This window comes from Mollisia scopiformis, assembly GCF_001500285.1.
Source record: "Mollisia scopiformis unplaced genomic scaffold LY89scaffold_23, whole genome shotgun sequence".
NCBI classification, from domain to species: Eukaryota; Fungi; Ascomycota; class Leotiomycetes; order Helotiales; family Mollisiaceae; genus Mollisia; species Mollisia scopiformis.
In genome coordinates this window covers 875,111-895,183 of record NW_017263603.1, presented here as the reverse complement: position 1 = coordinate 895,183, position 20,073 = coordinate 875,111, and the positions used below count along the sequence as shown (strand labels likewise).

Below are 20,073 nucleotides of genomic sequence, written 5' to 3'. Positions count from 1 at the left end.
TCGGATTATAACAGCCGGTATATTTTCCGACCCTAAAGCCAACTACTTGTACTATATTTGTTCGGATCGCTTGAAGTTGCTTTTTCAGCCGCACGCGACTAAATGTAGTTTAGTTGCTCCATGCCATGAGAGCAAAGAATATTAAAAGAGTGGAAGCAGGTTTTCATGGGTCTATCCGAAATAAAAGATGACAAGTCATCCGAAGACGGTTCATTGCTTCCTCCCTGAAGAATCTGACTGGAAACTTGTGATTGCTTTCCATGATTGCGCCTAATATACAGCCCACTGTCCACATATCATATGCGCCTCATGATGCAGTCCTAACTATGCAGAAAGCGCCTGTGATGAAAAGAAGAAAAAGATTGCAAAACTTTTGTGGTATTTCCCATCCCCAGTTACGCCCAACCAATTTACGCCCATCTTGAGAAATCAAGACTTTCCACAAGACTTTCCTCCCCTGTGCCTGGCCCAACCTCAGTTTCAGCTGTAGACAGAACCGATGAACGCTGAGAAACCGGCTCAGCCGCGTTAGTCAAGAAATTGGCCACTGATGACCGTCGTAGGCTGCTCAGGCTGTCTCTGACGTTCCCAACACCATTTGAGGTACCAGGCGGAGATGCTGGTGTTGACCCGGGCGACTTAGAACTGTATCTGTCCCGAATGCGATTGATTTCCTGAAGTCTGTTTCGCCACGATGACACGTGCTGTCCCCCTTCCCTGTTTGCCCAGACAAGGGAGAAGACGGATGCATTCAGAGCCAACAGGCGTATGAAACCAGGCAAAGCTGCTAGACTCATTATTTTAGTCTCAGCTGCGGGCGAGATCTCGGGGAATCCTGGTTTGCTCATGACCTGGACTTTATAGAAGGCATTGTCTGCTTGTGTTTTCGATCTGATACGAGTAGCGACGAACGATGCTCTCGACTCGGGTGTGACAACAATGTTCACATAATTGAACTCTGAGGGGAAAGTATCGAATCGAAATGGCAGTCCGGAGTTGTTGAAGATGATGTTAACAAAGTCGTTACCAATGTGTCTTTTCTTGCTAATGCACTGAGGGTCTTGATCCAGATTTGTTGGCATTTGCGTTGTCACATGGAATATAATCTCCGTAACTCTGTCGCGCCAACAAAATGTGTACTCGCCATCTGAGTTGAACTGACGGTCCAAACCTTGAGTGTTGAACTTTGCCCCTTGTAATTTCGTGAGTGTTCCCAGACCCGTTAAGAACTCTGTGTAGTCGCTACTACCTTGGATGTTGGCAAGGATCTCGATTTCATTTGTCTGATTTTCCCCGAGATAGATCACCCCAACTTTGTGTCCGTCCACGGTGAAGCTACGATTGAAGTTCTTGATAGCTCGATCCATGAAGTCATCATCAGGTAAAGGAAGTGGTCGCGTGACATCCCCTACTTGAGGAATAGATGCTGTCAATTGAAGAAGAAGGTGACTTGGTAGTTTGACATTCTCTTCGGAATGGCGCCCATCCTTCATCACATCATTCTGAATTTGTTCCTGGTGAGCTGGCGGCCTGCTAAATTTCTCTTGAATGATATAGCAAGAGGTTCCCGAAGGCTGACGTTTCGTGATCTGTGCCCAGTCTCCTCGAGTTGCTTGTTCGACAGTGATGAGACTATTCCCAATGATCCATCTTTTCTTTTTGATCTCGCCGAAATTCTCCTTGGTAAATGCAGGATCAGGATCCGACTCATCAACATCGGCATACGCCACCCTTTGCATGAAGTCCAGAGTCACTTGTGCTTGTTCGTCGATCTTCTCTTTTCCATTGCTATCGGTTGAGACGAGATTCTTTGTGATCCAGCTAACTTGACCAGCACGGTCAGGAAGCTTCAGAGAGAGAAACCAGAATATGATAACGTGATACGCCAGAGCGTACACGTATTGTGGTAAATCATCAGAGGCGTTCGGCTGAAAGTTGCTTTCGGCAGGGCTGCTGTCGGCGACTCCTCGAGAACTGCTCAAGGAGACTCCAGAGGTCCTCACCGGAGGGGTGCTGTTGCGGTTGGATATCTCTTTCTCTTGTTGATCACGAACATACTGCAAGTAGCGGAAACATATCGCAAATACGATCCGATATTCTTCTTCTCGAAAATTGACATAGAGCGCAGGTAACCTCGCAAGACAAGCCAGAAACTCGAGAATGTGGACAGCCACGTGGCTCTGAGTAATGATCTGGGACATCTTCTGAAGTATATGCACTAATGCCTTGCTTGTTGATCCAGGAAGTTCGTGACAACATATTGACAGAGAATGAATGCAGGACTTCGAGGTACGTTCCCCAACACCCTGTAAGAAGGTACGAACGATCTCGTCCTGTTCGACTTTATTGAAGTGCCTGTGATAGCTCATTACCATGTTCATGTTCTGGACAAGGCAGATGGCTACATCGGCTTTCCGAAGGCCCGAGGACAGTGGAGGTTCCTGGAAGCCATTGCTTTTGATGTGCTCACAGATGACTTCTCTCAGAGACTTAATCTGCGTGATGGCTCCCTTGAATAGTGCCTGATTCGTCAATTGAGAAGGCAGATGAACAAGGATGTAGCTGTATACTTCCCAATCACAACCGTGTGCGATAAGGGCAGTGATTGTCTCTAGATACAACCCGATGTTGAGAGCGTTTTGACGACTTTGAGATGGTGTGGTTGGATGCTTGGTCTCGGATGCAAGCTCAGTATCTTCCCCCTGTCCATTGATAGCCTGAAAAGTATCAGGATCGGCCTTAGTGCCGTCCTCCGGTTCAAGAAATGAGACTATGATCGAACTGATCTCGCCAGATGCGGGTTCAGGCAGTGCGTCTGCATCGGGTGTCATCCACATCTGATGGTTCTTTTGTAAAGTTCTCGTCACACCGCTGCCAGATCGAAATGGTTGGCGAGCTTGGGGATGCCCTTGTCCAAAAGATGTGCTGCGTGAGATGCGAGCAGATCCAGAATCTTCCACACGAGACATACGGTGCTGCTGAGCTGCCTCGTCAGTGGCTTGTTTCCTTGCCAAAGACGCAGGTGTGCGATAGAGAGACGCAGCGAGCCCATCAGACTCTGTAAAAGGCGTCAGAAATATTCCGTCTGCCCAATCTGCTCGTATTCGAAAGAGCATCTTGAGAGCAGATATGCGTGCATCTGTCTCACAATCGTGTGACTTGGCAATCCACAGCAATTCAGAGAAGATCCTGAATGCTTTCGAAGCAGAAATATCCATTGTCCTCATGAATATTTGGACTAGGCCTCGAGTGACCACGTTTGAAGGGGTCTGTGTTATAGTATTGGGATTCAATGCTGACGTTGGCCTAGTCGTGCTCATCAAGCCTTGTCTAGACCCTGGTGGTGACCCTAATGGCGATTGGAGTCTGTCGCTGACAATGCTTCCCCGTATTGCGTCAACAACATAATTGAAGAGAGTTTCATCTGCATTCTCTGCTACAGTTACTGCGAACGCCACCACTTCTTGCAAGATTGAAATATCTTTCTCGTCACCAACATCGTTGAGAATAGATGTAACAAAAATCTGAACGGTGTCTGGATCTTCATGCTCATCCATCATCTCAATGACTTCGAATACATCTGTCACAGCCTTCAACGCGTGTAGTCGTATGTGGGTCGGCTGGGACCGGTCAATAAAGAAAGCACTGAGTATTATCTTTGTGTGTTCCTTCCACTGAAGATCTGTCGGATAGCAGTAGCGGGAGGCCATGTAGTGATCGATGACTAGCTTGGAACACGACTCGGGGAGAAATTTATGGACTGCGACGAAGAATTCGATGCAATCTTCTCGTTGGAAGAAGTTTGCGCCCATATGCATAACTAGCAAGCTTTCGATTTTCAGAATAAGACTGTAGAGAGATTGGGATAAGCTGGTTGTGAGAGATTGCTCGGGTGTCTCATCCTTGGCCAGAGGGCTTATAAGTCGAGAACGATCTGCGATTACATGCCCATCCGCTGTCCCAAGTGATCGCCGAGAACATTGAACGACCACTCTGAACATCGTAGACCAATCTTCTTCCATAACAGTATTATTGACTGCTTCCGTTTCGGAATTGAAGAGAGATAAGACTAAGCGCAACACATCGTTCTCAACCTTTGTGTGCTCGACAGCCACTACCTTCTCGAGAGCTAGCATGAGGAAGGTGAACGGTACGAGCGGATACCCATCTTCACCGTTCTTGGCAAAGAGCTTTTCCAAGACCGATAACGCTCCCCGAATCTCACGAATGGATTGTTTGCCTTTAGCGCCATCTAGTGGCGGGTTTCGGAGAATGTCTAGCAGAATTCTGACAGTTATTTGGCCGTTGTGAGACTGGCAAAGATTGCTAATTGAGCGCCATGCTTCCGGTTGAACCTCTTCCACTAGGCAATGTATTGAACAGAGGACCTTGACACAGTCCAACAGCTTTGAGCTCGGGATATCGCCGTAGGTTACGATTGCGTCGATGACGTTGATGCAAGCCTTCAGATCGCCTGATAGCGGAGTATGGACGCAGATGTAGAGGACTACGTCAATCAACTTGCTTGTTGTTTCCACGCTAGATGCGCTGAAGCTGAATTTGATAACATCCACAATGAAGGCAAACAATAATGCTAGATTTGTTTCTTCTCCTAGAGGTGCTTTCCCTTTTGAAGACCGATTTTGACGCCCAGCTAATTTTCGGGCCGCTGTCGTTATTGCATACGTCTGTCGTAGCCACAAAATCAAAAGCGGAAGTGTCTCATATGAAAATCCTGACAAGTCTTTTCCATTTTTAGCCAGAGCTACCAGGGACGCGAGTTGCAGGTGAAAATCATCGGAGTTCACTGCCCCTGTGAGAACTCGGAAGTAAGCCAAGCGTTCCGGATCGGTGGATGTGGACTGCTGAACGCAAGCAGTAAGGAGCTCGAAGCCGGCGATTCGAGCTTCAGGTGTATTCGTTGCCTCAATGAGATCCTTTCCTTGTTTGAATACACTAGTGACCTGCCATACTAATCAGCCAAAATTCTCACATGAAGCTGATCATACTTACACCACTCAAAGGATAATCCTGTACAGCATGGCGCAGAGACTCTGCCGCTGCTATTCGTTCGGGTAGTGGGTTATCAGCCTTCAGCTGTGCATACAATTGTTCGTAATTCGGTGGTCCTCCTTGTATAGCTGGCTGTGAAGCGTTGTTTCCGTTTGGTTGCTGAGCGATGGAGGCCGGCGACTGGGGATTGGGGCTCTTCGAAGATCGATTGCCCGTCAAATTCTTGAATACACTCGCAAATCCACCGGAAGCTTTCGAGTCAGGGGTCTGAATTACGTCTCCAGCGGATGGAGACATAGAAGCTCGAGGCGTAGATTGGGAGAAACTTTGAAGCCTACTCTCCCTATGCAGCAAGTAGTCAGTGATCTCGTCTGTGTCCATCTCGAGCGCGAAGCGAAAGAGAAAGAGAAAGGGTTAGCGAGAGAGAATATTAGACGAAGGAAGTGGAAGTGGAAGTGAAGTTATGCCAGCCATGAAAGGATGTAGTGAATCTGTTGTGGTTACAGCCAACTCGGAAGATGATTTTTACCAACGCCAACGACGACAGATAAGGAAAGTAGGACCTCTCCTGCAAACATACTACTAACCGAATACAAGCATGAGTATATGCAAGAACAAGCTGGCTGCCGTTTCGCAGCTCGTAACATAACCGTCGTGGGCGAGAGATAAGGTCGAGGTGGAAATGCTGGGCGATGCACCTTAATTTACAGCGAAGTCCCTCAGTTCCATGAATGCAAATACTGCTACGGATCGTGCGCTCGTCGGCGGATCAAGGTAGGATGGACGAAAATAGTCGGCATGCAATGTTCATACATAGATCATTCACAAATGCAAACATTTGGAGAAGGACAGTTGCGGATTAGACTTAGCCTAGGTCATGTGGAGACCTTTAACGACCCTTGTTCATCTAAAAATCAGCAGCAGAGTCCGCCAATCGGATATACTTAAATCCGGCTCCACTGTGGGGACAAGGCTGCATAGCCTTAAATTTCAGACTAGCCAAACAAACAAAACATTGATATTGACTTCCTTAACGACGTTCGTTTCCATCCACAATATCGTCAGATCACCTTCAACGACATGGCTGCAGACTTGCAGACCGTTGCACAGCTTCTCCAAGCTACTCTAGACCCTCAGCAACACAAGCAAGGTCCGTTCCTCCTTTGGATTATCATTCCAGTACAATCTAGGCTGGAGAACTAGCTAACCCTTTGCAGCTGAGCTGGGGCTGAAGGCTCAAGAGAAGTTCCCGGGCTTCTCTTTGTTGTTGCTGAACATCGTTGCGACGGACTCACTGCCTCTAAATACCCGACTCTCTGGAGCGCTGTTCTTCAAGAATTTCATCAAGTTCAACTGGGTCGTAAGTCGATAGCTGCACCCAAGCTCCATACCAACGCTCTGACTAAAGTCATCCAGGATGAAGAAGGTGCATACAAGCTTCCCGAAAATGAGGTGATAACTATCAAGAAGGAGTTGATTGGGTTGATGATCTCGGTTCCGGCCAGTCTACAAGCTCAGTTGGGAGAATCAATCAGTATCATCGCAGACTCTGATTTCTGGACTCGTTGGGATACACTCGTGGATGTAAGCTTTACATGGCTTGTTGGCTGGTGAAATAAGTGACATACATATACTAATCTTGGCTTCTAGGATCTCGTTTCGCGCCTGACTCTCGACAACGCAAAGGTCAACATCGGTGTATTGGAAGTTGCACACTCCATATTTAGGAGATGGAGACCTCTTTTTGCGTCGGATGGCTTGTATACAGAGATCAACCACGTACTGGAGAGATTTGGAGAGCCGTTTGTTCGACTACTCATTGTGAGGTCTCCGCGACCAATGTGGACGATCCCATGCTAATTTAATTGATACAGAGTACCGATCAGCAGATTGACGCCAACACGAATAATAAGGATGTACTGAAGCAACACGTGGACGTACTGAACTTATCGGTAAAATTGTTCTACGATCTCTCCTGCCAGGATCTGCCTCCAATCTTCGAGGAGAATCTTGCCTCGGTCACAAAACTACTACACAAATATCTTACCTACGACAATCCACTGTTGGCTACTGATGACGATACTGAATCAGGTCCTTTAGAATTTGTCAAAGCTGGAATATGTGAGGCTATGACTTTGTATATGCAAAAGTACGAAGATGCTTTCGGAGAACTTTGCAAGCCCTTCATCACAAGCACGTGGAGCTTGTTAACCACCATTGGACCGGAAACCAAGTTCGACATACTTGTGAGCAAGGCTTTGCACTTCTTGACTGCAGTAGCTAGCATCAACAACCATGCGCAAAACTTCAACAACGAAGAAGTGCTGGGACAGGTCGTAGAGAAGGTCATTTTACCGAACGTCAGCCTGCGAGAGTCGGATATCGAGCAATTCGAGGACGAACCAATCGAATACATCCGGAGGGATCTGGAAGGTTCTGATGCCGACACACGGAGAAGAGCAGCAACAGATTTCTTGCGGCAGCTGTTGGAGAAATTTGAGACACTGGTCACTAATGTTGTGGGGAGATACATCACTCACTATCTTGCTGCGTTCAACAAGGATCCAACTAGCGACTGGAAATCCAAGGATACTGCGGTTTACTTGTTTTCTGCAATTGCTGCCAAAGGAGTGATTACCACCACTCATGGCGTAAAAACCACAAATTCCTTGGTGGACATTGTTGACTTTTTTCAAAACAACATTGCCAACGATCTCATTGCCGATACGGGGGTTGAACCTATTCTGAAGGTGGATGCCATCAAATTTCTATACACCTTCCGTAGCCAGTTGACCAAGGCTCAATGGAGTGCTGCATTTCCGCCATTGGTGAAGAACCTGGCATCTTCGAATTATGTTGTCTACACCTACGCATCGATCGCAGTGGAGAGGGTTCTTTTCCTTACGAATGATGCAGGCCAGCATATATTTGGCAAGGACGAAATCACCCCATTCTCGAAGGATCTTCTGGAGCACTTATTCCTGCTCATAGAGAAGGACTCGGCTCCAGAAAAGGTCCAAGAAAATGAGTTCTTGATGAAATGTGTGATGAGAGTCCTCATTGTGATAAAGGACGGAGTGCTCCCAATCACTGATAGCGTGCTTCGCCATCTTATCAAGATCACCGACATCATCGGGCAGAATCCAAGCAACCCCCGTTTCTACTACTACCATTTCGAGGCCATGGGCGCACTCGTGAGATATGCAGCTCCATCTCAACCAGAGAAGCTTGAGAACCATCTTTACCCACCTTTTGCTGGAATTCTACATAGAGACGTACAAGGTGAGATATTCTCTTGATTTCTAGAAGTCTCCACTGATTCAAAACAGAATTCATGCCATATGTCTTCCAATTATTTGCTGCTCTCTTGGAAGCTCGTCCACAAGGGCCATTATCCGAGTACTACAAAGCTTTGATCGCGCCAGTGTTGATGCCCACTTTGTGGGAGTCAAGGGGTAATATCCCAGCACTTGCTCGTCTGTTGTCGTCCCTCATACCTCGAAGCGCAGCAGACATTGTAGCAAACGAACAAGTTGAGCCAATCCTAGGCATCTTCCAAAAGCTGATGGCTGGAAAATCGAGAACAGAACTATACGCATTCGATGTTCTGGAAGCTGTCATCACCTCTTGTGAAGTGTGAGTTTCACTCATGAAATCTTGATGAAGCATCTATACTAACTTTCGAACTTAGATCTGCGATTCAGCAATACTTCCCAACTATTTTGACCATCATCTTCACACGCCTCAATAGCAACCCGCCGGAGAAGTTCAAGCATCGTTTCGTTCGATTTTATCATCTGATATCTTCCCGCGATCAGTCAGGTCTTGGTACCGATTTCTTCATCCAGAATTCCGATACAGTCCAAGATGGAGTTTATGTCCCAATTTATCTCACTATTATTCTACCGACGACCCAGCAATTGGCACGGCCTCTTGATCGTAAGCTGGCTGTCTTTTCGCTTACGAAGACATTGACAGACTCTCAAGCTTTCGCTAATAAATATGCGAAAGGCTGGGGTAAGACTTGCGACGCTTTACTGAAACTCCTCGAGAATCCACCAGTACCAGTTTCTAGCGACGATATTGGTGCTGAAGTCGATGTGGATGATATTGGTTTTGGGGTTGGCTTCACTCCGTTGAACACATGCAAGAAGATTGCCAGAGACGAGTGGCCAGAAGTAACGGATGTCAAGTCATGGGTTGCATCGTATCTCAAGTCTGCGGATGCGCGACGTGATGGAGCAATTGGGGGCTACGCAAATACTAGGCTTGAACCAGAAGCACAAGCCGTTCTGATTTCCTACATGCGATGAAGGAGGGAGAGCGTTTCGATGAACGATTATGAGAAGAGAGTCAAGTGGATAATTGGAAAAGAGGCGCATGCGAGCGTACGACGCATCGGAAGATATCCAATTCGTTCCAGGGCTGGGAAAACAAAAGCGGCAGAGCCCTCTGCGTGTAGTTCTGTCCAAGTGGCAATTAGATTACAATGACGAGTCTTTTTGACAATGTTGTTGTCACGTTCACATGATGGTGAGATCAATGCGGCCTTGTGATTACTGTTCTCGCCGCAGTGTGGTCCCTACGGTGATAGGAGCCCGAGTCTCCGTACTAGATACTGTCAAGGACATTTCCTTCTCATAATTAGAGTTCAAAAGGTAACTTTACATTGCAGTGTCGTAAGTGAAATGTTAGTACGTTCTCGAGGCCCGTCATTGTGACTTGCCGATTGCTTGATAATCTTGCTAACTCGGTCACTCTTTTCATCACAGAACGAGGTATAAGAGCTATCTTCCTTAGGCCCCTTTTCACTTCTTGTCCCCAGAAAGTCATGGCTGATGCTTTCCCTCAGGATAGATCCTTGCGTACATCCGTACGGTCTACAGTGTTAGGTGAAAACTTTGTATCAATCGCGTTCAACGCAGACAAGGCGGCAGATCCCAATGCCAAGCTTTACATCAATGATTATAATCTGGACTCTGCAACTTACGCCAAGGTCACCACAGGAATGGTCGCTCATGTTAAGAAATGGATTGCTGCCGGAATTCCAATTGACAGAATTAGTTCACAGTCCCACTTGAACGCCAGACAAAGCAGTGGTACTTCTGGGGCTGCGCTTGCTGCTTCTGGTGCACTTCAATAGTTGCTGTCCCGGAGCTGGATATTGTTGGCGTAGCGGCAAGCTACTATGTTGCTGTAAGCATTCAATGACGTAAAGTTCGAGGGACAATAATAGCTGACAAGCATGATAGGTCACGAATGCTTGTTTGAATGTTGCTAAGTGCGTGGGAATTACTGTGTGGGTGTTCGTGACCCAGACTCTTGGAGAGCCAGCAACAACCCATTACTGTTCGATGCGAGCTACTCACCAAAGGCCGTGTATACCGCTATCTCGAACGCTCTTTGAGTAAGGCTCCGCAACGTAGCAAATGAATCTTGATCGAATTGTGAAGGAAATTGGTGAGGTTTATGGCAACTGAAAAAAAAGCTCCGGTACATATCTGGACGAGAATAAATTCTCCTTGTCCCATACCCAAAACGTCTCGTTTCAAGCATCATAAAGCTCAACTAGATTTGACAGTGCTTCTGATTGATAACATGTGTAGATGATGACATGATATGAAAAAATTCGATTGCAACGAGAACATTGCTACTCAGCGGACTTCGACACTTATAGGCAGTGGCTTAGAAAGTGTCTGGTTTTCAAAAGTTCAGAAGACCATGATTGAATATACGTTGGGGTTGTCGTTGAGAGCTTAGATAACTCGATGTGTGTTGCGGTTGCGGAACTGGCCTGTCTCCACATGTTGCTTGCTTACATAACCACCAAATTATGTGAATTCTTAGCTCCACTATCGGCGAAGAAAGTATCAGTTCAGATCTGTGAAGCCACAATAATGGCTAAAGGGCGTGTTCTGGTCATAGCTGGCTCTGATAGTTCTGGTGGAGCGTAAGTCGTATGGAGCTGTTTGAAGCTCCATAATAAGCAGTTCTGCGTTCCCCAGATCGATAACCAGCTGACGAATTTTCAGAGGGCTGGAAGCCGATCAAAAAGTGATCTCAGCTCACGGATGCTATGCCATGACAGCCACTACGGCGTTGACTGCCCAGAACACGCTTGGTGTCGTCGACATTCATAATACTCCTCCAGAGTTTGTGCGAAAGTTGATCGATGCGTGCATTAGCGATATTGGTGTTGATGTTGTGAAAACTGGTAATACATTGTTACTACTTTTGACTTCTCCAAAGACAGATTTCGGTGTCAGGTTTCAAGGAGCTGACTTGTTAAGGTATGCTGGCTTCGGCAGAAACGATCAAAATTGTGGCAAAAGCTCTTAAAGATCACCATGTGACTACAACGGTCATTGATCCTGTATGATATTTTCTTAGTGCATCTAGACAATGTCTGACAGCCGTAGGTAATGGTCTCTACAAGTGGCTCTCAACTACTTCCTCAGAATGCTGTCCGTGAACTTCGAGAGGACCTTCTACCTCACACAACAATACTCACCCCCAATGTGCCTGAAGCGAAGCTTCTCCTTTCCGATGCTGGCATACCTGCCAGTGATCCCCATGACGTCGAAGATTTGATAAGCTTAGCAAAAGCTGTGCAAAGTCTTGGCCCTCGATATGTGCTCTTGAAGGGTGGCCATCTCCCATTCAAGAGCGACCGGACTGTAGCAAAGACGGAGGAGGAGAAAATGCTCATGGTCGATATACTCTATGGCAATGGGAAGGTGACAAAGATAGAGACTGCATACCTGAAGTCAAAGAATACTCATGGCACAGGCTGCTCATTGGCCTGTAAGTGCAGCTCCTACAAGAATTAATCATCATCTAACGAATCTAGCTGCCATCGCATCAAACCTGGCAAATGGCCTCAAGATGACGGAAGCAGTAAGGCGTGCTTGTAGATATGTGGAAGCAGGCATAAAAACATCAACTGATCTCGGTCAAGGGAATGGACCTATCAATCATTTCCATTCAACCTATACTTTACCATTTCCTCCGTGAGTTCGCAATACTGCTTGAGATGTGCAGCTGATATTTTCCTTCCAGTGGCCGATTCATTGAATACGTTCTGGAACGCTCGGACGTTCAAAAGTCTTGGAAAGAACATACCGAGCATGAATTCGTTGGCGGACTTGCCGATGGGACACTTCCCATTGAGTCATTCAAGTACTATCTTATTCAGGATTATCTCTTCCTGGTGCGCACATGTGCCTCTCCATAATGTTTTCTTTCTGACGAGTTAGATTCAATTTGCTCGTGCGAATGCTTTGGTAGCGTACAAAGCGAAGACCATTGAAGATATTGCAGCAGTAGGCACGATTATGCTACAACTTTCGAGAATCAACTGATGGCAGTATCAGGGCGCCAAGATTGTGGCACACATCTACCAAGAGATGGCTCTACACATCGATTATTGCAAGGGCTTCGGTATCACAAGAGAAGAGATCGTAGCCACAAAAGAACATCAAGGTAAGCTGGAAGGACCAGTAAGGATACCCGCTAATGTGACACTCCAGCTTGTACTGCATACACTAGGTTCGCGTCACAGTTATCGTAGTTTGGAACTGGACTAACGTCGAGCAGATATGTACTCGACATTGGACAGTCTCAAGACTGGTTTGCGCTGCAAGTAGCATTGGCACCTTGCTTGATTGGTTATGGAGAGATCGCAAGACGACTCTATGCTGACTCCAGAACTAAGCGCGAAGGGAACATATATTGGAAGTGGATTGAGAATTATGTTGCAGATGACTATACAGAAGCAGTGAAAGTCGGTAGAGGTAAGATTGCTGCACGTATGGCTCAGCACCACGATGCTGATATGACTAGATCTACTAGAAAGAAATGCTGTGCTACAGTCGCCGGCTAGGATTGAAGAACTAATTCAAATATTCATTAATGCAACGAATGTGAGTGTTACCTTTTCCGGAGAACATACATTTAGTCTGACCAAAAGAAAGCTCGAGACAGGATTCTGGACCATGGGAGCAGGAAGAGGACGATAACATCACGAAATAGATTGTATGGACAATGGCCATAATGTATTGATACCAGGATGCGTATCGCATTAAATTTGATCTTGAGCTCGTAAAAGTACAATAGCGTACTTGGAAAATGAGAGTGATAGAGTTGTCTGGAGGATGCGACAATTTTGGCTGTGGGAATGTACTTGAAATCCATGTATCTCCCGCAACAAAATCGGAGACTCGGAACTTTGGACGGCTGGGTTTCCGCCCGATTTCATAACAAAATAAAATTTGGATCACGTCTTCTTGTTCTTTGTAGTGTTTCGAGGCGAATACGCGCTAGTCTTCCCAACAGAGCCTAGCGTGGTTGCCGAATCGGCTATTCACGCCTGGAAGGCTAGGCACCAACGCTAGCACGCAAAAAAAAGTTTGAAAAGAAAGTGCAATCGCATACTTCCTTTCCGACGTCCTTCCACTTTCCTTCCTCAAATAATCTCATCAACCACATCGACAGCTCATCGTTCTCGCATCAGATCGAGATCATACTGCGCAAGCTTTTCCAAACGACTGCGACTCTGTGATAACATATCACCTTTCCACTCTCTTCACCCTTAAAAGTATCGAAAATGTCGTACGGCGGTGGCGGATACGGAGGCGGTCGAGGAGGTTCTTCTGGGTACGATAATGGACGCGATTCTTACAGCCGCAATAACTACTCCAGTGGCTATTCCAATGGGTATGACAACCTACGGTCTAGATATTGTTGTGAAGTTCAGCGTATTCTGCTTCTTGCGCGAATGGACGAGGCTGCTGCTCACCTTCGAGCGCAACACGTCTCCATCGCCAAGATCGCGTCATCCATCTATTACTGCACACATCCTTTTGAGAACATTTACTGACTACGTTTATTTATAGTGGTGGCGGCTACGGTGGCTCATCAAATGGCTACGGCGGCGGTGGTGGTGGAGGTAATGTCAACGGCTACTCAGGAGGTGGAGGCTATGGAGGAGGAGGTGGATATGGAGGCGGTGGACAAGGTGGTGACCGCATGTCTAACCTTGGTGCTGGTTTACAGAAGCAAAACTGGGGTAAGATAATTTGGAGATATTCTCGATATCAGCGAAGCTAACGTTTCATCAGACCTGAACAACCTTCCTAAGTTCGAGAAATCATTCTACAAGGAGGACCCACTAGTCACCAACCGCTCGGAATCCGATGTCATCAAGTTTAGAAATCAACATATGATTGCTGTCCAAGGCCGAGATGTTCCACGACCAGTCGAGACCTTCGATGAGGCTGGCTTCCCAACATACGTCATGAGCGAAGTCAAGGCTCAAGGTTTCCCAGCCCCAACTGCTATTCAATCCCAAGGTTGGCCCATGGCTCTCTCTGGACGTGATGTCGTCGGTATTGCTGAAACTGGATCTGGAAAGACCCTGACCTACTGTCTCCCGGCCATCGTCCACATCAACGCTCAACCACTTCTTGCCCCAGGAGACGGACCTATCGTCTTGGTTCTTGCCCCAACCCGCGAGCTTGCAGTCCAAATTCAGCAGGAAATCACCAAATTTGGCAAGTCTTCCCGTATCCGCAACACCTGTGTTTATGGTGGTGTTCCTAAGGGAGGTCAGATTCGGGATCTTGCTAAGGGAGTCGAGGTTTGCATTGCTACCCCAGGTCGTCTTATCGATATGCTTGAGTCAGGAAAGACCAACCTTCGTCGTGTTACTTACCTTGTTCTTGACGAAGCTGATCGTATGTTGGACATGGGTTTCGAACCTCAAATCCGTAAGATCCTTGGCCAAATTCGACCAGACCGACAAACTTGCATGTGGTCCGCTACTTGGCCCAAGGAAGTTCGTGCTCTTGCCTCCGACTACCTAAACGACTTCATTCAAGTCAACATTGGTTCCATGGAGCTTTCTGCTAACCATAGAATCACCCAAATTGTTGAAGTTGTTTCTGAGTTCGAGAAGAGAGATAAGATGACAAAGCATCTTGAGAAGATCATGGAAGATAAGGACAACAAGATCCTGATTTTCACAGGTACCAAGCGTGTTGCTGACGATATCACCCGGTTCCTCAGACAAGATGGATGGCCTGCGCTTTGTAAGTTTACATGTCTCCACGGCCATAAAATATCAACTAACGAATCCTTAGCTATCCACGGAGACAAGCAACAGAATGAGCGTGATTGGGTCTTGAACGAGTTCAAGACAGGAAAGAGTCCCATCATGGTTGCCACTGATGTGGCTTCCCGTGGTATTGGTATGATTAAAACCCCCATCCCCTACACAACAACGCCCAGTCGCCTACACAGTAGTGCTTTACTCTCGACGCTACGGCGCTTTCTAGATTGCGTTAATTTGCCCGGGTTCTTTCGTGTCTTTTGGTTCTCTCTCACACGGTGTCTTGGATCTGCAGTGCAGCATGTTCTGTGCCGCTTTAGTGATTCCAAACTCAAAGTACTTTTTCCAGTACGAGGTGTGGAATTGGCATCCCTTGATCTAATCAAGTTGTCTCCAAGACCCCTAAACAAGAGGACCTGGATGTGTGGATCACCTGCCCTGGCATTAACTCGCAACAGACAGTACATGTCAGATGCCGAGAGAGTATTGGATGCATATATATGCAGCTTCATCACTAGCCGCCCTGGATCGTTGCTATACACTTTTCTTGTTCTTGCTAACCCTTAAATGAAGATGTTCGCAACATTACCCATGTGTTGAACTATGATTACCCGAACAATTCGGAAGATTATATTCATCGTATTGGTCGTACTGGTCGTGCTGGTGCCAAGGGTACTGCCATTACGTTCTTTACTACTGACAGTAAGTATTTTCTGATCTACTGAGAGTTCGCAATTTGCTGACGAAGGAATTAGACTCTAAGCAGGCTCGTGATCTTGTCTCTGTCTTAACCGAGGCGAAGCAACAGATCGATCCTAGACTTGCTGAGATGACCCGTTACGGCGGCGGCGGTGGAGGTGGTGGCCGCTACGGACGAGGTGGCGGATTCGGTGGAGGCCGTGGACGTGGTGGTAAGTCAAGTTTGCTCCCTTAACCCCCTGTTCCATCTGCTGATGGAACTAACAAGGTCGCTGGTAGGAGGTTTCACCTCTTCCAACTCTGCACCTCTCGGTGGCAACAGACGTTGGTAAGAGATTCGATCACTCTCGAGTGAAACGACTCGATATCGCCTCATCACAAACTCGAACATAGATTCCCATGCACCACTTCGATAATCGTAGGCTCCGCGACGATGACGAGACAGCATTTTCATAAAGGTTGTTAAGGCGTTGAGGGTTCTTTATTTTTCAAGAGGTATGGGGGAGAGGGTAGATTGTTTTGATTTGCCTCATCGCTTCCATCTCCTGCATGCTTCCTCCGTGTAATCTTGCTACCTTTCCTACAACAAAATTGCTTGTTTTTGTGGAACATGGGTCATGGTATTTTAGACATCAAGAGGTGACGGCTGTTTCGCAACGGCTCGTCGCCTCAACTGCTCACCTTCATAGATGGCTGTCATAACTTGCGTTCTTGTGTTGCATCTTTTTTCCATGCGTTTGGGGGTCAGTCTGTGGCTTTCCGACGGAGGTTGGGCTTTCTGCGACCTGCGTGCATGCGATAGAGGGCTAGTTAGTTGATAGTATAGATCAATTCATTGAGCCATAATGAATCTTGTTTCCTCTAAGTGATAAGTGATGTGAAGAATTTGCCCTCATGATTGTGATGTGAAAGGTTCGTTTTCTGATGGCGTCCCTTGGTGATTTGGTCAAAGCATGTATGGGTATGATCGAGTACGACCTTTCTATTCTTCAGCTCAGGATGCATATTATACGTGCTGTCTCTGCTGCGATGATGCTCCTCGTGAGCTCCAGACCTTACAGATTCTTTTTCTAGGATTATCAATATCATAGATCTGCATCCCTGTATTGTCCAGAAGTAAATCGACAATTCTCATGCCACTGTGGGGATCCACCAAACCCAACAATAGTCAAATCACAAATCACAAGCACACAGAGTGAAGGAAAGACTGGTGGTAGTCATGACATTCATAGATGCACAAGAGGCTTCAAATTACGTTAGAATACATTAAGTACAGTTTGCAGTCGCAGTAGAAGAAGAATAAGAGCAAACTTTTCGCCGTCCATACCTTGCGGGGATTTCCGACTCAAATCAAACTCCCCCTCTTGTCTCTGGTCCTAATTGGCGGTTGGTTCGTAATGTACTGATCGTTCGCTCTCACACCTCTCCTTCGTTTATGTAACCCCCGTTTTCCCCCGAACAAAAAATAAAAAGAATGTGAGTGAAAGTCCCAAATCAATCCTCGTTCGTGAGTAACTGGCAAGCAAGCAAGCAAGCGATGCATGTTTCGTTTCGTACGGAAAAAAAGAGGCGCTGGAGAAGTGAAATGCCGTGCGGGAGATCGAGACAGCGGAACGTGGTGTGTGATGATAGTGAGAATGATGAAGAGAGCCTGAGCCAGAATGTAGTTTATGTCAAGTGTCATGTACAACCCGTTGCGTGTAGTATGTGCAGAAACCAGCCACTCTCATGTGGGAAGATCGAAGATGGCGGGTTAGTTTTTTGTATCGTCGTTGTTGGTGGTGGGTGTAGAAGGAGATCTATGACCAGCTGGACTTCTCCTTCAATCCTCCAATTCGCTCCATGTCGATGCTGTGGAACCGCTCGCTGCTTTCCTTTTCGTAGGCGGGAAGTTGCTCTTCTTGAAGAGGCTCGAGTCCAACGCCGGTCTCGCCAACTCGGACAACGACTACGCGGCCACTCTTTCTTCGTCCAGACTCGTCTTGCTCGTCAGGGAAGGTGATGCGGATCTCGGGGACGTTCTCTGGGGAGAGTGGGGGAGATGATGGACTGTTCATCATGGAGGACTTCTCGTCGTAGACATAGATGCTGGAGCCGCGAGCACCCTTGTAAGGAGTTGCTGTGATGGTCAGACGGCGGTGATGTGAGATTGGTCTGCTGCCAGGCTCGTTGTGCATTGGAAGCTGTTGACGGGCAATAGCGCGATTGCGACGGATCTTGCGGACCATGAATAGTGCTCCCACCAGGGCAAGAGCAACAAAGACAAGAACAAGAAGGGCGATGAGGAGATCGATCATGGTGCTGTTGCTATTTGAGGACGAGTCGTCACGGACGCGGAGAAGGGCACTGCCTCTAGCCATGATGGAAGAGATGGACTGCATATCGAAAGTATTGTTTGATGAAGGGAAATCGTGGACGTGTTGACGGTCTCGTTGATGGTCGGATGATTGGTGGGTAGTATGTTGTCGTCAAGCGGGCCTCTTCAATGTGGCCGGGGACAATGATATGCAAGCTGCACAGCATATAATGGTTAGCCATTGTGCTGTCAATGGTATTGTCGCATATGCTGGCGAGGTTGGGATGTCGCAGATTCACGGTGTAGAAATATGTGCAAGTGATGTATTGGGACTTACGCAGGGAGCCAAAAGCAATGACACGACTTCGTGAGCGGAAGGTTGGGATCGGGTATTTCTCTGGGGTAAATTCTGCGAAAGAATGGATTGGCAATCGGGCTGAAAGAGTGAAGCCGATACCTGGAATGAGCGTGGATATCCCGAAGGAAGGAGAGAAGGGAGGAGGAGGAGGTGGTGAGGTTGAACTTTGTCGGTTGGACGAAAGTAAGGAAGGACGACGAGAGACGAGAGGTGAGGTGAGGTCGAGAGGTTTCTCCCTTGGATCCTGACTGATCCTTTCAAGGCACAGTGCAATCAATCGGGCAAATTGGCTAGAACCAACTCGCTAAGCGCTGGTGGAGAACAATTGGAGCTTTCTGTAAATTACCGCTGCGAAAAGCACGTACCTGCAGCAAATCCAGCCAACCAAATCTCGAAGGGACCTGGTCGAGTGGAGCCACAGCCGTTGCCGTTATCCCCAACAGAGGATGGCGACGAGCTGCCCGGAAATGAGGTCTGTCTGCTGCTGCCAGGTGAACTGTGAACTGCAGTGGAGACTGGATGAATTCTCTGATAGCCTGCACAAGCGCTGTGGCAGTGACAGGTTTGGCCTGCGCGGCGGCACTGGTGAGCGTTGAGCCAGCGCTTTTCGAGCAGAAGTACCTCCGTACCGCAGTCGGCAGGTTGTGCAACCCTGGTGGATAAAAATATCCAATCGATGATCTCTCCTATCTGCGCGGTTAGGGTGGGAAGAGACGGTGGGTTCTTATCGACCGAGATTTCAATGTTCAAAGCCGGTCTTGACCATCACATCGTGAAAAGTTTGGTTTGGCCAGCAGCATCGACGTCAACAACAACAAAGTTACAAAACGTTTCAAATCTTGAACAAAAAAGCGGGAAGTAAACCGATTTAAGCTTAACAGAGTACAGTTTGCGGTTTCCCACAACGCAAAACCACTTTCTCTACGCAATGGGGAACACACGACTCAAATAGGACTCGGTACCAAAAGCCTTATTCAACCTGCGACGACGTCCCGGAGGGATTCGTCTGAAATTAAGCTCTGCCCGGTGCTGCGCATGAATGTTGATGGTCATCTTGTCGCAGATCTGGGGTTTGGAAACAAGACGTCTGGGGTGGCGCTCTTCTCGAAGTATTTTACTGCTTCGGATCCTTCTTCGTGCCCACGAATTGGGATAGCTGAGCATGACTTCGACATCATTTGTATGGAATTTTGGACGAAGTACTGCAGAAGTTCATCCGTGCAGTCGGACATTGGGGCAGTCAAGATATCAAGACGTCTAGAGGCTTCAGACGTGTCGATGATGGGATGAAACGTGGTTCAAGTACTCTGCAAATGATGGCACAGTTGTCATCACGTGGAACGTCAATATACTTACCTCTTTTCCCATGCCTCATTGAGTGGAATCATTCTTTGCCTATCTGTATTTCTGACAGGTTCTTCGACCCATCCGTATGACAGAAGGACGGGCATCATAAGTGTTGTTTCCAGATTCTAGAAGGGTGTTCATCTGATCTCGTGCAACAAGATCTCCATTATCATAAAGCCATTGTCATCTCACACCTTCAATTTCATGCATCTAGCCTTTACAAGCCCGGAAGCCTCTAGTCCAGGTACCGTG

The 20,073-nt window shown here is 47.2% G+C and overlaps 6 protein-coding genes across 6 annotated transcripts; 4 read left to right on the top strand and 2 right to left on the bottom strand.

Moving 5' to 3' along the window:
- Window positions 1-147: 147 nt before the first annotated feature.
- LY89DRAFT_688921 (tuberin) lies at window positions 148-5,690 on the bottom strand. The gene is made up of 2 exons (XM_018215807.1): window positions 5,014-5,690; window positions 148-4,964 (listed from the first exon to the last, which is right to left on the bottom strand). Exons 1-2 carry the CDS (start codon window positions 5,392-5,394, stop codon window positions 411-413), a joined length of 4,935 nt encoding a protein of 1,644 aa, XP_018066107.1. The 5' UTR covers window positions 5,395-5,690; the 3' UTR covers window positions 148-410.
- A 343-nt stretch (window positions 5,691-6,033) lies between these two features.
- LY89DRAFT_722839 (Cse1-domain-containing protein) lies at window positions 6,034-9,635 on the top strand. The gene is made up of 7 exons (XM_018218764.1): window positions 6,034-6,163; window positions 6,231-6,373; window positions 6,430-6,597; window positions 6,664-6,834; window positions 6,888-8,295; window positions 8,343-8,649; window positions 8,705-9,635. Exons 1-7 carry the CDS (start codon window positions 6,094-6,096, stop codon window positions 9,324-9,326), a joined length of 2,889 nt encoding a protein of 962 aa, XP_018066106.1. The 5' UTR covers window positions 6,034-6,093; the 3' UTR covers window positions 9,327-9,635.
- A 209-nt stretch (window positions 9,636-9,844) lies between these two features.
- On the top strand, window positions 9,845-10,156 carry LY89DRAFT_674312 (uncharacterized protein; the record flags this gene model as incomplete). Its single annotated transcript, XM_018213432.1, has 1 exon — window positions 9,845-10,156. The coding sequence occupies one exon, from the start codon at window positions 9,845-9,847 to the stop codon at window positions 10,154-10,156; it is 312 nt and encodes a 103-aa protein (XP_018066105.1).
- A 754-nt stretch (window positions 10,157-10,910) lies between these two features.
- Window positions 10,911-16,152, top strand: LY89DRAFT_700302 (uncharacterized protein; the record flags this gene model as incomplete). The annotated part of the gene is made up of 19 exons (XM_018217113.1): window positions 10,911-10,963; window positions 11,046-11,227; window positions 11,304-11,386; window positions 11,433-11,817; window positions 11,864-12,023; window positions 12,073-12,223; window positions 12,270-12,335; window positions 12,387-12,495; window positions 12,543-12,561; window positions 12,610-12,806; window positions 12,856-12,935; window positions 13,154-13,157; window positions 13,611-13,728; window positions 13,908-14,080; window positions 14,133-15,101; window positions 15,153-15,260; window positions 15,695-15,823; window positions 15,877-16,032; window positions 16,100-16,152. 19 exons carry the CDS (start codon window positions 10,911-10,913, stop codon window positions 16,150-16,152), a joined length of 3,195 nt encoding a protein of 1,064 aa, XP_018066104.1.
- Window positions 16,153-17,380: 1,228 nt separating this feature from the next.
- On the bottom strand, window positions 17,381-18,564 carry LY89DRAFT_688916 (uncharacterized protein). The gene is made up of 2 exons (XM_018215806.1): window positions 18,454-18,564; window positions 17,381-18,332 (listed from the first exon to the last, which is right to left on the bottom strand). The coding sequence occupies exon 2, from the start codon at window positions 18,115-18,117 to the stop codon at window positions 17,620-17,622; it is 498 nt and encodes a 165-aa protein (XP_018066103.1). The 5' UTR covers window positions 18,118-18,332; window positions 18,454-18,564; the 3' UTR covers window positions 17,381-17,619.
- On the top strand, window positions 18,320-19,186 carry LY89DRAFT_232573 (uncharacterized protein). The gene is made up of 2 exons (XM_018206041.1): window positions 18,320-18,689; window positions 18,737-19,186. Exons 1-2 carry the CDS (start codon window positions 18,438-18,440, stop codon window positions 18,974-18,976), a joined length of 492 nt encoding a protein of 163 aa, XP_018066102.1. The 5' UTR covers window positions 18,320-18,437; the 3' UTR covers window positions 18,977-19,186.
- Window positions 19,187-20,073: the final 887 nt, after the last annotated feature.